The sequence below is a fragment of the Aythya fuligula genome, chromosome 3, assembly GCF_009819795.1.
Source record: "Aythya fuligula isolate bAytFul2 chromosome 3, bAytFul2.pri, whole genome shotgun sequence".
In the NCBI taxonomy this organism is placed as follows: Eukaryota; Metazoa; Chordata; class Aves; order Anseriformes; family Anatidae; genus Aythya; species Aythya fuligula.
Window position 1 is genome coordinate 92559511 of NC_045561.1, and position 16757 is coordinate 92576267.

The 16757-nt window shown below is 38.2% G+C and overlaps 1 protein-coding gene across 1 annotated transcript in view; it reads right to left on the reverse strand.

Moving 5' to 3' along the window:
• PRIM2 (DNA primase subunit 2) overlaps nucleotides 1–16757 on the reverse strand; it is a 106188-nt gene that overhangs the window by 15842 nt on the left and 73589 nt on the right. Inside the window, exons 10-11 of the mRNA XM_032185805.1 lie at nucleotides 7422–7548; nucleotides 5672–5754 (exon numbers count right to left, since the gene is read on the reverse strand). Coding sequence (XP_032041696.1) covers nucleotides 5672–5754; nucleotides 7422–7548 — 210 coding nt within the window. The remainder of the gene's footprint in view (nucleotides 1–5671; nucleotides 5755–7421; nucleotides 7549–16757) is intronic.

The window sequence follows — 16757 nt, forward strand, 5'->3', positions numbered from 1 at the left end:
ATTTACACCTTCAAATGTCTCCATCACTACCAGCTCTGCTACAAAAGGACTGCAATGGAAGCAACGCTCAGACTGACCACCGACTCATGTCAGGTCTGGCAGTATTTACTCTGCACCACAGTCCCAAAGTCCAGCTTTTCTGTTTCACACCTTGCCTCACAGTGCTTCAGGAAAGCACTGTGAGAATGGCTTTTGTTCCCACCACAGACCAGCTGATTGCTTTATTCATATGAGAAACCTCAGGAATTTCCTGGTCTTATGAACCTTTTAGGAAAAAGAGTACTTCTTATCGCAAGAGTATGAAAGACAGCCCTAGAAAGAGAAGACTGAGAACAGCACAGGAAAACCAACCTTCTGAGTAAAATCTCAGCCATACAAGCATGACAACAGCTTACCTTCTGGCTCGTACAATAGCCATAAGGAACAAGCTTCTTAAACAAAGACATGGATAGTAATTCATGGGCTTGAAGTTAAAACAGATGAGCACTCTGAAACATCAGATTAAAATCCCAGAACTAAACTCAAGTTGGAGCACAGGTGATTTGGAAAGAACCTATAAAACAGAAGGCATAAACCAGATACAGGATGGGAAATGCATCCAAACGGTTGCTGCTTGCATTTATTTCTGAAAAAACAACACCCACCTGCAGCCATCTCTGAGCAACTTGGGATCAACTAAGACAGCAGCCTGGTCTTCATTTCATGATTCAAGGACCTCTTCACATAAGCTGTGAAAGTTGCAGGAGAACTGGGGAAAAAACTCACTGATGTGGCTGTTGGTGTACTACAAATCCACATCTGATGGTCTAAAGCACTGTTAACTCACTTTGTGGAAGATAAACCACCACCATCCAGGAGCCTACATCCCCTCATTGAACCCAGCATATTCAGGAATAAATCATAGTTCTTTGTGTTGACAGATGGCAAAAGATTATTGAAGAGAAACACTTCAAACATCAAAAGAGCATGGGATGTAACAACCCCTGGGACCCTAATCAGCAAAAAATGTACTGAAGATTAGCTTGTCACCAGGAGCTCGATGAACATTAACAAATGTTTGAACAAATGGGAAGGAATCACACCAAACAACAGTTCTGATCCAGATCACTGTGCATGAACTGGAGATAATAAGGGTTCAGCAGACAGCTATAAAAAAGTAAGAGTCCCCCAACTAAGAACTGCAAGCCTCCATGCACTGCTGACAAAGATGTCACCTAAGTCTCCATGAAATTCAAACTTTAATATCTATATTCATACTTGAACAAATTAAAGCTAAGACAGCAGCTCTATTTCATTTTGGGTACAAAGTAGCCACTGATGGAAAATTGTGCGTGGCCTGGGCTGCCACAGCTTCTCTGGCACCTCCTGATGAGGGAAGCTCACATTTAAGGCAGGCCTGATGAGTTTCCAACCAACCTTAGTTTCACAATGAGAAGTTAATCTCAATAGGGAACAGAAACTCTCGAACTGTCAACCCCTTAAAGCAAGCTTCTGCGTTCAAGAGAGAAACATCTCCTACCGAGACATACTCCTCTCACAAACACCATTTACCCAGGAGAGGGAGTGCCCCGGAGCGTCAAGTTCAAGAAGAAATACAGGACAGTATGTCACAAAATGCTTGGTGAGCATGTGAGAAGAACTCTAGGCGGCAAGCTCGGCAGACCTCATGCCCCTGTACACAGAGATGCTGCCTGAGACCAAGCATGGAGATGCCTTTTGAAAATCTCATCTGTTTCCATGACAATGGCTGCATAACAGATTCACACATTGTCAGATAAACACAGGAAACATTTTACAGCACAAACCATCCACCCAAGAGGTCTCCTGGGTATAAGCAGACACATTCTTAAAAAGAAGCACGTCTTATGCTGATAGCATGTAAGGAATCTAGCTCTGGAAACATTTTGTTTAGGTGAAAAATGTATTAACTGAAAAAAAAAAAAAAGGTTAATCTCACGTTAGCTTGAACCAACTCTTATTTACTCAAGTGTTCTCCCAGCTTACATCTTGATGGTGATGCTGAGGGAGTATCACTTGCTGCAGTGGTGATAGTTACTACCTTGTTTTTCAGGTTCGTAGTGATGCATCCTTCCCTCTACTCCTCAGAGGAGGCTGCAAACAGAAAACCTTCTCTTTTGCATAGGGTAAGGAGCTCATAGCTGTAGATCCTACTAGCTCTTGTGATAATCCAATTAATTCTCCTCACACACAGCACAGCGGAGAACGATTCCTTGACCTCCACAGGGATGCGCTAAGCCACTGCATTGCTAACCCCTTCTAGAAATGGTAGGAAGGTTACTTATTAGTTGAACCAGTAAAACTCTGAATATAAAAAGAAAGAGCTACTTCTGACATTGAGAACACGAAGTACAGGTAGGTGTTTTGGGAAAGGGAGAAAATTTTAATACTAGACTTGTCTGGGGAAGTGGGGATCTGCAGGACCTTGGTAATGGAGCGGGTGGATATCATATTTGCATTACCCACTTCAACCAAGCAATGAGGCCTTTGGGGCTGAATTCTCATTGACATGCCGACTCATCCTCAAACAACTTCGTCAACACATCCTATCGATCTGGGTTAGATAAAAAAGAAAAAAAAAGTCTGTTATGGGACAATCCCAAAAACTCTCCAGGAGGTCACTGGATTGGATCACCCATCAGTGGCTGAGAAAGACAACTGCATTAATTTGTCTGCTAAATAACGAGAGTCCTAATAATGAATTGCTGACAGATGGGTGCCACATCCACATAAAAAGAGCAACAGACTTGTATGAAGTGCAGTCGTTTTCTAACAAAAACAGGTATCATGTCCTTCCACGTGTGGAGGCAAAAAAAATAGCTGAAACCGTAAAAACTGAGGGGTGGCAGACAATGGTGTGCATGTGCAGGGGCAGGGATAAGGGGGTGGGAGGTAAACCTCCAAAACTGAACTTCCAAACTGTCAAGCACAAACCTAGCTAGCTGCAACTGGTATGAGCCGGTTGTGAATTTTGATAACATTTGAACTAAACAGAAGTGACATGTTCCAATTTTCCAGTTAATAAAGAGACATGACACAGAACCACCAGTTAGGAAGCTGATTGCATATTTTGCAGGCAGACTATTATGATGAAGAAAAATAGGGACTTGGGAATGCAGAAAGAAGAGGGTGAAGACCCTGGGAAATTGGGGATTATTCTAGAGATCAAAGATGCATGGTGATAAATGCCAAATAATTCCCTGGGATCACAGCTTGTAGTGCCTGAGACTCTTAAATGCAAGCAGCTACAAAACCGGTATTGATGTGGCTTTCTGCCTGATCCTCCCAGACCAGCAGTGATTTCCCTGACCTGACTAAACACAACACCAGAGTGGGGAGCAAAAGAGGGCTCACATGAGATAATCAAGCACGGGTATAATTCTGATCTCCTTGACTCTGAAAGGTTTCCAGATCCACTACAGGTTATTTACCGTGTCTCACCTGTGGCACCAGCACACACATCAGCTGATGACTCTACTCCTGTGCACGCTGTCATTAAATGGATGCGAGAGACTTCGTACACTGCAGGCACCTGAGTCCTGGAACACTGATGTACAACTCTGACTCCTCTCGACTTTGCTGTCCTCTGTGTGAGGCCACTTTAGTATCCTCTCAGCCCAGAATAAGGCATTGAGTACTACCATAAACCATGCAGAGAGAACTGAAAGAGCACCGCAATACGTGCATTGATCTGGTTTTGACATCACTGAAGGGAATTTTTCAAATTGTGACAACCTGCTTGTCTAGAACACACAAAGCAGCAGAAAAAAATGAATGAAGACATTTAAAGACAGCCAAAAATTCTGAAACAAAGCAAGGAACAAGTGTAAGAAGAGATGAGCCGCAGGAAAGACACTGTTTATTAAAATATGTAGCTGAAAGGTCAAGCTCTGAATCATTCATTAAAAACATAAATCTGTTGAGTTTTAAGAAAGATCTGACTGATCTGGAGCTAGCAGAATGTCTAACAGACTCAACGAGTACATACAGTTTGAGTGAATGTCAATTTTGAGGCTGAGACACTGGAAAAGCAACTATATCAGAGGTTTCAGAGGATCGACAAACCATTCACCCCTCCTAACCATTCACTGCAGTAAAGGAAGAAATCATTTCTGACTCCACTGGAAGGTCAGCAATGACCACCAGCAGTGGAGAAGACTCTATGAAGTTGCAGTCTGGACTGAAGGACTTTGAGTTATTGGTCACATGCAATGGGGGGTAGCAATTTTAAGATAGGTAAAAGCTCTTGGAGACAGATGTGAAGCAATCCTCATCCTCCTCCTGAATATCTCAAACTGACTGATGTAAAATATCAATTTCTAAAAACCCAGGCAGAGCCAGCTTTATTAGTGGATTTTGTTTTGTTTTTATTACTAAGAGTGGCCACTGCAGAGCCCTGTACTCTCAATGCACTTAAACTCACCCCACAGAGTTCCTAGACTAGCACTGTGTCCTTTTCCAGCCACTGACAGAGATGGTTTCTCTTACTCAGTTTTGATAAGAAAATTTAAGATTCGTAATGAGTCCCAATAATACTTTACAAACAAACAAAAAATTCACAAATGAGCTAAGGAATCATGTTAAATATAAAGATCCTACACCTCATTGTGCAAATGCACTGAAGAAATAGCCTCAACTGAATCCTACCCATGCATAGTAAAAACAGGAAATCCATACCAATCTTTCCAATGATTAGCAGGATAAAAATCTCAGAGCAGCATGATTTTTGATGCATATAAAAGAGAGAAAAAGCCAAAAGGTATCTCTAGCGCCTGTCAGATATATGAATGACAGTTAATACGGTCCAGGAGAGAAAGAAAGGAAAAAAAATCCAAGAAAAAAAGTCTGGGGATTTCTAGAATTTGAAGAATGACTTCCCATGAACAATACAATCTTTTAAAGTGTTCTCTTTTAATCTATATCCTGATTACTTCTTCCAAGGGAAATTACTTTAAATGAAATTGCACATTTTTTTCTAACTAGTTCAACACTCTGTTGGTGCCTGACCAGCAATGGTGATAACTCCACATGAACAGAAGATATTTTTCTACAGACTTAATGTAGATTTCAGGCAGTTAATATACATGACTTTTTCCTGAACTGTCTCAGCTGAGCTCTAACCTGTATGTCTCCCTCCAGTGAAGACGACAGCATTCTATTATATCCTTAAACCTCCTGCAAGAAAAAATGAATGGGAGGTCAAGGTCCTTCAGTACGCACGTGAAAAAGTTCCATTTTCTGCATTGCCCTTTGTATACATGGCAGGTTATCAGTTTACTGTTACCTTTTAAAAAGCTGCTAAGATGTGTTAAATTTCACTAGGCATCTCACAAGCTGTTGTTGTCTAGGGGAAGTCAGCACAATGGATGCATGGGTTGTTTTTTTTTTAATGTTTATTATAGGAAACTGTGACTAACATCCACTATAGTAATAAACCAACTCATATTAAGCAAAAGAAAAAGGTGATGACAACAGTCAACACATCAATGGGAGCACTGAAGCAAGAAAGACAAGATTCTGGCTTAAGCCGTCTTTAAGAAGAGATATTTTACAAACATACTGACAAATTGCATGCAGTGTTTCTACACCGATATAAAGTACAAATGAAAAACAGGGCCTCATTAAAGGAAGTTCCAAACAAAAAATGCCTTACCTGAGCTATTCCACTGGGAGGGATCTTGTATGACTGCAGCTTCTGCTTCAGTAGCTCGGGCTCACTGTGGCGGAATGGGCACCCTGACAGTAAAAACAAGGAAGCTCACAAACAAGGTTGTTTACCCAAGAGTTAGCAGAGTAACACACTCAAGAGACCAACTAAACTGTTTCTAATTGTCTAACAGCTTATTAATAAAAAAGTTAATTGCCCATATGTGCAATTGCTTACTTTTTCCTTCCCTTTTTTTTTTTTTAATTATTTTTTTAATTAATTAGTCCACTGCATAGTTAGTAGGGCACCAGACTCTCAAAAGTTACACAAAATATCTTAACATAAACAGGCCACAGTTCTCATTCTGTGACAGGAAAAGAGATTTTTAGTTCTTTACTGACAACGATAGCACTGGTACATTTACGAGCTGTGAAAAAAAAAAAAAAAAAAAAAAAACAGAAAAGACAACGATAGTTAACTTGTCTTTAAAGCACAGTTCCTTCTAAAATATTACTTTAGAAAGTTCCACCACCTTGAATAACAGTTTGTTTGTTTGTTTTGTCCCAGAATTAGTTCTGAGTGACAACTGAAGAAATAACTAGAATAATAACACTAGAATAACTGAAATAACACTGCTGCAGCTTTTCCTTCTTTACTCACACCAATATAGGAAGTTTTAAAGTACCCCAACAAGCTTAGGAATTTCTGTTCACTTTAATTCATATCTCAGAACCCCTCCAATTGCTTTCCTTTTATAACATCTATATATTTAAAGTCTCCTTGCACTGTGCAACACAATAGAGCCAAAAGCTATCAAATGCAATCTAAAGAGAACACTTGAAGACCTTGATCTTGAAAACAAATACGTAATTTAAGAGGTTACAGGAGTAACATGACAGACACAATGCTCAAATTTGTCAGACACTTTGCCAGATAATTTGTCAATGGAAAACTATAATGTTTATGGAAAACATGATCTTACTCTGAAGTAAGAGTTTCAAGAAGCAAATTCCAACTGTAAATTCTGTTTGAGTAAGGACACAAGTTTTACAAAAGTGATTTTTCAAATTACTTCTGTATAAATGATATTTGAGCCTAATACTACGTACCCTATACAATCACTACTATGACCTCTGTTTGTAAAAGGATAAGCAATGAAGTTTAGCGTTACAAATGATGGCAAAACAAATTGCTTAAGTATTAATTTCTTCAAAATGTTGGAAAACATTGTGAATTTAGTCCTTGTTAGGCTTCCCTTTGCAGTATCTAATGTTGCCTGGGATGTGTGTAAAAGCCATCACTTCTACAGTGATAACTTCAATGCTGACAGTCCTTAAGAGTTACAAATATCAATACCGGGTCATTTATAAATTTACACTATCCTACAACTAGAAATGACAAATCCAGAAGAGCCCTGAATGTCCTAAACTTCCGAAAACCAAATGAATTAATATAAGTAGAACAAAGTTGCCAGGTTGAAATCAAAGCTTTAAAGGAATTTACCTTTGTTTTCTGACACACAAAGCGGGAAGAAGGGTAGCGAAGGAAAAAGAACTAGAGTACAAAACAGAACTTCTGTTGACTGATACTATTAAGCAAGTAAGACTAATCACAAGAGTAACAGAGAACAGCAGTGACTATCTTGGTTAGTAGTCCAAACTCACTACTGCTGGAAAAAAATGAAATCCATTTGACTCTCTTCTTTAGCCAAAGAAAAGGCTAAAGATTTCCTTTTCTCTTTGTTTTGAGAACTCACCATGATAATCGCCTTGACTCGGAGGATTGGACATGATAATCTTCATGCAGCTGTATGGGGTATAATCCGTTCTCTTTCCTTCTTTCCCATAGCTGTGGCGAATGCTGTAAGCATATCCTTTGTCAAACTAAAAAAAAAAAAAAAAAAAAAAAGTATATATACTTATATCCTGTGCCAGGTTCTTCACTCTGCTAATAGAAATGCTGGATTATGAAGTCAATCCTCCAAACCTACTCAAATCAGGAAAAATTAAAACAGATTTGTTTGCTGCTAGCTTTGATTTTTATATTACATGAAGTTGTATATGCACATATACATATCTTACATACTCATCAGAAGAGAGATAAGAATTAAGATCTTTCAAGCTGACGCAGTAATCATTAAAGATTAAACAGATCAAAGATCAAAATTGTGAACCCCAAGATGTTAGTAAATGGTGAAGATGTGGCAATTAAAAACCTTTCATAAACGTCCATAAAATAATTGTTTTATCATGGAGAAGTAATAGAAATTCAGATTTCCTTACTCAGGTTCGCATTCCTGTTCCCCCAAAGCATAATGCTTCACCTATACTTTGTTTCAGCACTCAAGTTCAGTTTGTTAGAGTCTAAAATTAAGAGTGCTTTGCTTGAGAAAAAACAAATTTTTAGCATTTCTCTTTTGTCCCAAAATCAACTCCCAACTCATACCAAGTCCTGCAATAAAATTAAAAGTCCTAAAGAAACATAGGGGTAAACAAACATTTATCTTGACAGCCAAGTACATTGCTCTCAGTATATCATTTTAGGTAGGTCCTGTGAAGACTCAATAACACAAGCTCATGCTATTTTACATATGGCTGTAGCTGACGTAAGATCTGTGGTAGAATCAGAATAATTTCACACACGGTTTCCATGAAGCTTTATTAGCTACTGTGAGCCATCAAGGAACATCTGTTCAAATACACGCTCCTAGAGGAACTTGAAGTACAAGTTAGAGACTTCTCATTAGCAACTTTTTTTTTTTTTACAGGATTTTGCTCAAAGTATCACAAAATAGTTCTTAAAAAATAAATAGGATGAAATAATGAAGCTCTGTGTGCAGAATTCACTTCTGCCTCTCAAAAAAGCCTCCTTCTGCCTCCTCAAAAAAGCTACAATACATAAAAGAACAACTGTGCTCTTTAATGCTCCAGCATTAACTTTACATTTAATTCAGACAGAGAATTTCACAAAAACCATTCCCGTAACAACTTGTTTTCTTGTCAAAAACAACTTAAAAACCATTTTAACTCCAATATTTTACCAACATAGGTCAATACAGACAAAAATTATTCAAGCACATAGCTGGTTAACTCTGTTTATTTAAGAGCAATTCCCTGCTTAGTCTGTGGATTTCCAGTGGTAATTCAGAATATTCAGACATCTGTGAAATTCTCTTGACCTGCTAAAACTCATAAAAATAGAAAAGATGGGGTATGCTTTTCTTAATATAATATTTGAATGGTTTTGACAAAATCTAACTATATATGATGGAAAACCTGTAACATAATACCGAAATATATAATAAATATGTTGAAACATATACACAAGCTTTGAGGATAAAAACCTAAGTTGCACTTGATTTTGGGTGGGTAAAAAAAGAAACTTCTTTACCTAGACATTGCTGTAGTCGAGTTAGTACAACAATATGCAGCACTCACTCCAAATCAGGCTTAAGGCATCCAAACCACTGAGCAAACAGTGACTAATTAATCCTCACTATACATTTGACAAAGTGACTTTATTTTAAAAGAGCACCAAAAACCACCGATATATCAAATCCATAACGTTGTGTTTTCCAGCACAGCCAAGGCAGGCTGCAGCACGTAGGGATATCCTGTCAAGTCAACCCTTCTATCCAGGGGAGAAAACAAACGTTTGGTTGAACAAGCACTATTTTTGCTTACGGTGAAGCGCTGGGTTTACCAACAGTAATTATTTAGGCAGAAGAGGAAGGCTGCAGGAGGATGTGCTGTAGGCATGTGCATGCCCTCAGGAAGGGCAGGTGCAGGAGGACTCCCTCACCTTAGCAGCGCAAGCAGCAGCTGCTGGCTGAGTGCTGCTGCTCCTGCAGGAGCTGCAAAAGCAAAATACAGCCTTTGCAGCTGGCAGCTTCAGGAAAGCCTAATACAGCAAAAGACAGCATTATGATGGTGAAAATGTGATGTTAGCACTTACATATGTGCATATACACTTAGATATAAATACACACATGCTAGTACATATGTATCAGTGCACAAAACTTCATTGGGAGCTGGGAATTGGTATACTTACTCTTTCAAAACTCCTGAAAAGCAGCAAATATCAGACACAAAGATGTGCACGTTTTAATTCCCAACCTCTGAGAGAATCTGTTAAGCTAAATGTCAAGTTTGTGATCACACAGCCACATATATACTTCCATCCAGGAACTCTGGAACCTTTCCGCTTTCTTGGAAAGGATTGGATGAATGCATGTTTCATTTGCTTAACAGAGGGTATTTGAGTAAGCAAAGCAGATAGGTTTTTGTAAGGCAAAAGCAAATCTTGCCTGCTTCCGGATGTATTGCTTAGTTTGCCAGAAAATTAACAACCCTCTAACAGCGCTGTATACTAAAATCTCGAGCTATACTTTTCACATCACTTGTCTTAATGCCCACAGAAACTACTTTTACTACCTAACTCATTATTTTATGCTGAGAAGCAGCTTTTGCGGTAAATAGAAACAACAACTACATAATAACACAACATGGCCTTGGGACAGGTTGGGGATTTTCTCATTGCTTTCTTGTAACCCTGTTCGGATCTTTTGAGGCCATTTGATATCAGTTCCATTACACCTATATGTGCTTTGGGCCAGGATTACTTTTATTTTTTAGTAATATTATAGTAGAATAGTAATTGGAAAATTAAAATGTATAGAAATACACATAGCATGTGACGTTTAAGATATCAGAAGACTGAGTCATTTACTTATGCAGGTGAGAATCCTCTCGGTGCTGAACAGAGAGTCATAAAATGCTTTTAAAAAAAGGCAACTTTATAAACCTCATTTTATTTTGCCATTGTAATCGTGCCACTTTTTTAATGGAAACACTAGTGATAAGAAAGAGAGAAAGAAATTGCGCAAAGACATTTTTGCTTGCTTTTTTTTCAGTAGTGGCCATTCTTCTGAAATTAATGCTGTAATGGTAACGGGCAACTGCTGGCAATGCTCAATCTCTTGAATTCATTACGAACTGCTTAAAATAAGTATTGTTCTAAAACTATTTTTTAATTTCAGAGAACGCAAAGTATTTTTGTGGCTACTTGGCAGATGTAAAGCTGTCCAACACCAATATTGTACTTCTTGATCCACCTTTACTACGTGACACTTCTGGAATTAACCATAAGCACCCCAGTGCTCCTGAACAGCCCCTTTCAATATCCATCCTCCATACTACAGAGCCTTCACGTGCAAACCAGTTGTTTCTCTGAAGGAGAAGGAATCTGTCCCATAGCAATGGCTTGCAAATCTACTTCTTGTCTGTAAGAGAAGACAATTGATAGTGACAAACACTTGCCCAACTGTGCACTTGCTTATGCACATTCATAACTGTCACCTGTCCTCAGAGCCTTTGCAGCAGCACAGGGAAGGAAAGAAATGAGAAGGCAAAGGAATCGTCCCTTCTTATTTATTCCAAACCCCCAAACAGATGTTGTATGATTCTCCCAGTTCCTTCAACAAAACAAGGTATGTGCAGAACACACCGTGCATGTCAGTGTTTGCTGGGTCATTCTAATTGCTTATAGATAACTCATTTTTAAACTATTTCAGAAATAAACATGCCAAAATTGTAAAGCTACTATTACGGTACAGACCGACTACGCAATCTACCAAAAGGTCATTATGACAGAAAACTATGAAAGGTGAAAACTCAAAGTGATTTGAAAAACCACTTTTTTAGTGATGGCCCTATAAAAACGCTCAAGGTTTTTATTGAAGCCTGAGATGAAGTTGCTCGACAATAATGACGCTGCACAAGTGGGTACATCACCTCCTACTGTGTGACAGTTTCCACCGAGACAAAAGAAACAACAGAGCAGTAACACTGAAGTAACACCGTTATATTATCAAGTAACTACATATACTAGACTACCTACTGTTGGGTATTACTTTAGAATGGGGATTCTCTGCAACTTTTTACAGTATGGCCCACAATTCAACTACCTAAACTATTTTTTCCTCTATTTAGTTTACTTAGCCCTGAGCTTTCCAAACTGTGCAAGGCATTTGTAATTTATTTCCAAGTGCTGGGTCGACGGGTCATGGTTTTAGTGGCAGAGGAAGCGATCGAGAAGTATGTCTCATTTAAATAGCAAACTGCTTCACCCTAAAGCCAAGAAGACGAACCAAAGACAACCTTCTACCAGATTTGTCACTTTGGTGCTGGCATGCACAAATCTCTGGATTAACAGCTGCATGCATTTTTTTTTATTTATTTATTTTTCATTTCAGAAGATTGCAAATCAATTGCCTGATGTTTAACTTGTTCCCTAAGATATAAAAATTTCTGGGGACAGCTCTTCTCTTTAGACATAGCTGTAGGATGTCTGGTCTGAGATAAAGCTGCCCACCTATGTTCTGCAGTGCGTGTTTTTATGCATCAGTATTTGTTGTGATGAGCTGTGGTGTCCAGTGCATGGTGCTGAATGTACTAATGATCATCCCAGGCATCCTAACACAAGCGACACTGAAGTGTTCTTAGACTTCTTCCTACAGGAAAGTTAGCTTTTAGCACTGATGGACAAGGCTAAACCAGTGGTCCATAAGCCAGAATCCAGGAGGCTGGAGGACATTTCACTAGGAGTACGTGTGTAATACAGCAAGGAACTCACATTCTGCTTTTATGTGGTATATTTACAGAGGCATCAGACTAAGGCAGATGAATTTGCCTTAAAACTGTTAGTTAAGGCATCCATGCTGTATTAGATTTCCTTCACTAGAAGATGTGTATGTTTTAAGTTAAGGTATAAGTAAGGTATATGTAAGATGATAAAAACCTGATATATATATATATATATATATATCAACATATATATGTTCCATATATATATATATGTTGATATATATATATATATATATATATATATATATATATATATATATATATATATATACACACACACACACACAAACTACAAGTTTGCAACTGGCAAAGCCTAATATCAGATCACTATGTTCTAGGTAAGAATTTATGGAAATGTTATTTTCATTAGGTTTGATCACATAAACATGAGATACCAGGGTGTGGAATGGCAATGTCCATCATACAGACCATATGGCAGGTACATGCTTTCCTTTGAAGAAAAGCTTTGTTAAAACAAAACAGAGAAGCATGGCTTGTGTGTGCCTTAGTTATCAATTAGATACAACTGAAGACAACTTCAAAAGAACAGAACAATTACATACAACACTTGCAAAGCATTTCAGCCACTGCAGAGTAAGTATCATGTCATAACCGCGAGTTACTTGGCTTATGTCACTTGTCATATTTGCATTAAGAATATCCAGAAATAGCACAAAGTCCTCCATAAATGTTGTCATTTGCAAACTAGGTTACCAATTCAGGTATTCAGCATGCATATTAACACGGGAAATAATTTGCTGACAGGTGTTCCAAGCACTGCATGCTCGTGTTCACACTTCAGCAAAACTTTCATGTTTCAGTTTAACTACTTCTATATACTCATGTGAGTCTTTATGAGTTTATTCCTTAAAGTCCTGGATATTTATTTATTTAAAAAATCTCACAACTAAGCAAAATGACCGCAGCAATTTTGTCTGGCTTCTTGGCTGACCACCAGATTAGTTCCAGCTCTGCAAAATTCGAAGTAGTAATGCTGTTAAACCATTTTGTTAAGCAGCCGTTGGGTAACTTCTTGTCTAAAATTGTTGAGCCCGTATGGATAACAGCTTCAAATTCATAAATTTATCGCACAAACTTGTGTATCTTGTGAAATAATTGATTCACTTTTCATCCATTCCCTAGGCAGTCACTCAAATCATTACTGTTGACACTGCTTAGCTGGCACATCTTTGTCCTTTTTTTTTTTTTTTTTTTTCTTTAAGCTCATTCTTAAAATAACCTCAATTTGAGGTTATCTTTTCCCAGGCATGGCTTTCATTTAGGAACATAAATAGGTATTTCGCCATCTGCCAACTACTGAAAGGTTCCATTTATGCTAAATTCTCAACCTGTAGCGCAATTTCTATGCTTTAAGGTACAGATCAGAAACCTCAGCTAAAATTGAGCTGGAAATTTTGAATATGCTGTGAGGCAGTCATTACAGATTGATTCACATCAAGTACAAGACCCCTCTTCCCCTCCCATTTCAGGTTTTCCATATCTGATGAGGCAAGAAATGCTCTGCCCTGGAGGTGCCTTCATCTGCTAGAAGGAAATCAAGAAGTTTACGATCAATTAAATTCCTTGTGTAGTGCCTACAAGTGTAAGCTGCACGACTCATGAACTAGTTTTTGGGCTACCCCAGGCTACTCAGGCAAAAATACATCCATGCAGTCTTTTTAGCAGTAATCTAAGTTTGCTTTAACAACTTAGCTAAACATATGCTACTGAACATAGAGGTGTAAGCTCTTTGCTAATGTAAATTAAACAACCACATTAAGAAATAATGTATTTTGTGAATTAAAATTAAGAAAACAGAAAAATCAAAATAAGAAAACAAAAAATCAAATTATAAAATGGTAATTTTATAATTACCATTTGGTAAGTACTAAGTTTTGGTAGTAGTAGTAGTAAGTTTACCACTACCACTTGGTAGTGGTAAGTTTTGTTGCTTTGTTTTTAAATAGAAAACATTAAATAAATCTTATTTTAAACATGAATAAATCTGCTGTATTAAAATGGCAGTATCTGACAGCACCACCACAGATAACATGCTTTTCTTAAGCATCTATAAAAAATGCATCAGTACAATGTATAGTACCAATACATTCAAACAAATGAACACTCAATAAACCTCGTTATATATATTTTTTTTAATCAGCAAATTTGTGTAGGCCGTTCCCTGTGTTTTAAAAGGGACTCTCAAGTCCTTTTAATATTAGAGGACAATCTTGAATCAGTTACCAAATATTTACTCCACAAAAGGCTTATTTAAGAAAGCTTAAAATGGGATGAAAAATAATCCCTTCTTTTTATGAAAGGATTTTATCTTTCTGTCAGACAGAATTTACCACAGCATTTTGTGTGTACACTTATGTTTTATGTGGCTATATATTAACCATGTCTCAAAACACAAAGGTTTTCCAATCTACAAAGAGCAATGACAGGTCTCTCTTTCCTAGGTCCTGTACAAGCTGCAGGGCTGAGCTGTCTGAAAGGATGTGAGAAACCACTGGTCACGACGTGAGAAATATATGAACATAATTACGTGTTTATAAACATATAGATAAATATAAATACTTCCTGAATATCAGAAAAAAATGAGAAGGTAACAAATCTTAAAGTGACATCACTGGTAGTTAAAGCAGAGCTATATAATAGCCAAACTTCACAGTTGACTGAAGTACTGGGGACCTTCTGGGGAGCAGAATGTCTCAAAGCCAGCAGCACCCACATAGCCACATCCATCGCACCACATGAGGCTGAGATCATCTCTGTAGTTCCACCAGAAATTTCACATTTTGGTAGCTAAATGGAGGCCAGAGTAATTAGGGATGCTTTGTTTGTGAGGGTGAAGGTGGTAAAAGGGAGCAGCTGAAGAAGAAAAATTTTGTGTTTCATCTTTTATACAAACATAAGCTTCTAAATCAAGGGAATCCATTCAGTTAAAGAAAAAAAAAAAAAGAAAAAACACTTTTCCAGTACTCCATGATTTCCAAGCACAGCAATACCATTCACTGATTTTTCTGATGTTCTTTCAATCAGTGTTTCTTGCATTTTGATGTTTAGGGATGTCAGCTGATGGAATTTCTAAGTGTTTCTTTCAGCAGAAGGTAAGCAGTAAACCAAGAGCATTGTTAATTTTATCAGAAGTGGTCATCAGAGAATAATCTTCCCCAAAACACTCCATGGCAGAGAACAGAGAAAGCATTATCACTGGAAGAGATGTAAGCCTTGAGAGACTGCAAAGCGGACAGAAGTGTGGCATGTAAAAAGGACGAAGCAAGTTAAAGCGAAGTAGAATAGTAGCTGACTTGGTGTGCATCTATAGGAATAAGATCCAGCTCCAGACATCTAAATCCAGACATCTCCCACTGCTGTCGATGGAGATCGATGCAATCAGGAGGCTGGGGAGCAATTCGATTCGCCCTACCCTAGGCACCCAGAGGCTCATTAAATGAATCATCTCCAGACACCACTGACCGTATTGGCTAGATCCCTATTGATCATAATGGCAGCTTAGGATCCTAGTGTAAAGAATACCTATACCAAGGAAAAAATAAATTCAGCAAGTTTCTATCACAACTAGGAGAAATCCATACTTACACGTATACCGCTGTAGCACGTATTACAGGTTTTAGAAGACGATGGATGAAGACAGGCCAGGGTCCCTCGCAAAGTCTAAAAACTAAATTCCTACTGCTCATCCAAGCTCTACCAGTACTCTATAATCAACAGGGGCTTTTTATTTTTATTATTATTTATGTTTTACTTAAGCATAGTAAACACATAAAGCATTTAGTCTCATATAGCTCATGATTTCTTATAACATATACTGTGACCTCGATGAGCACATACAATAAAAACTTGAACATTTAGGGAAGAAATGGTGAAGAGAACAGATTTTTATTTTTTTTTTGTAGATCTGTCAGCACAGAGTCACACTGTCATTCTGTGAGGAATCCTGAAAGGTGTCCAAATGGATTCTCTTTCTGAACAGGTTATAAGACAGGCCAGAAGTAAAATGCAGGACTGGGACAGCAGGTTCAGACTGCACTCTGACAGAGGGAATATTCCCAGTAGCCTGTCAGAACATTTTAAAGCTGGGGATGAGAAGGCGTTCGGCAGAGCAGACTGCACTATGCCAGCATGGCAGCCAAGCAGACTTCAGGAGAGATTCAGAGGAGAGCCACTACTCTCAGCTCCAGCCAGCACCCAAGATACCTGGAGTCTCCTTCTGCTTCACAGAGAATAGTCCAACGTGGATACTAAACAAAAAGTTAGCATTTAATTCAAAATGTGTGGCAAGCTCCTTTGTTCTAATAATAATTTCAGGAATGAGATAGAGTATACCAGAAAGCAAAGTCTCCCAAGCAGCCAGACCACAAACTGGAACTTTATGAGGTTATGACGACTCCCAGAGTTTGAGGATAACAAAAAACAACTTA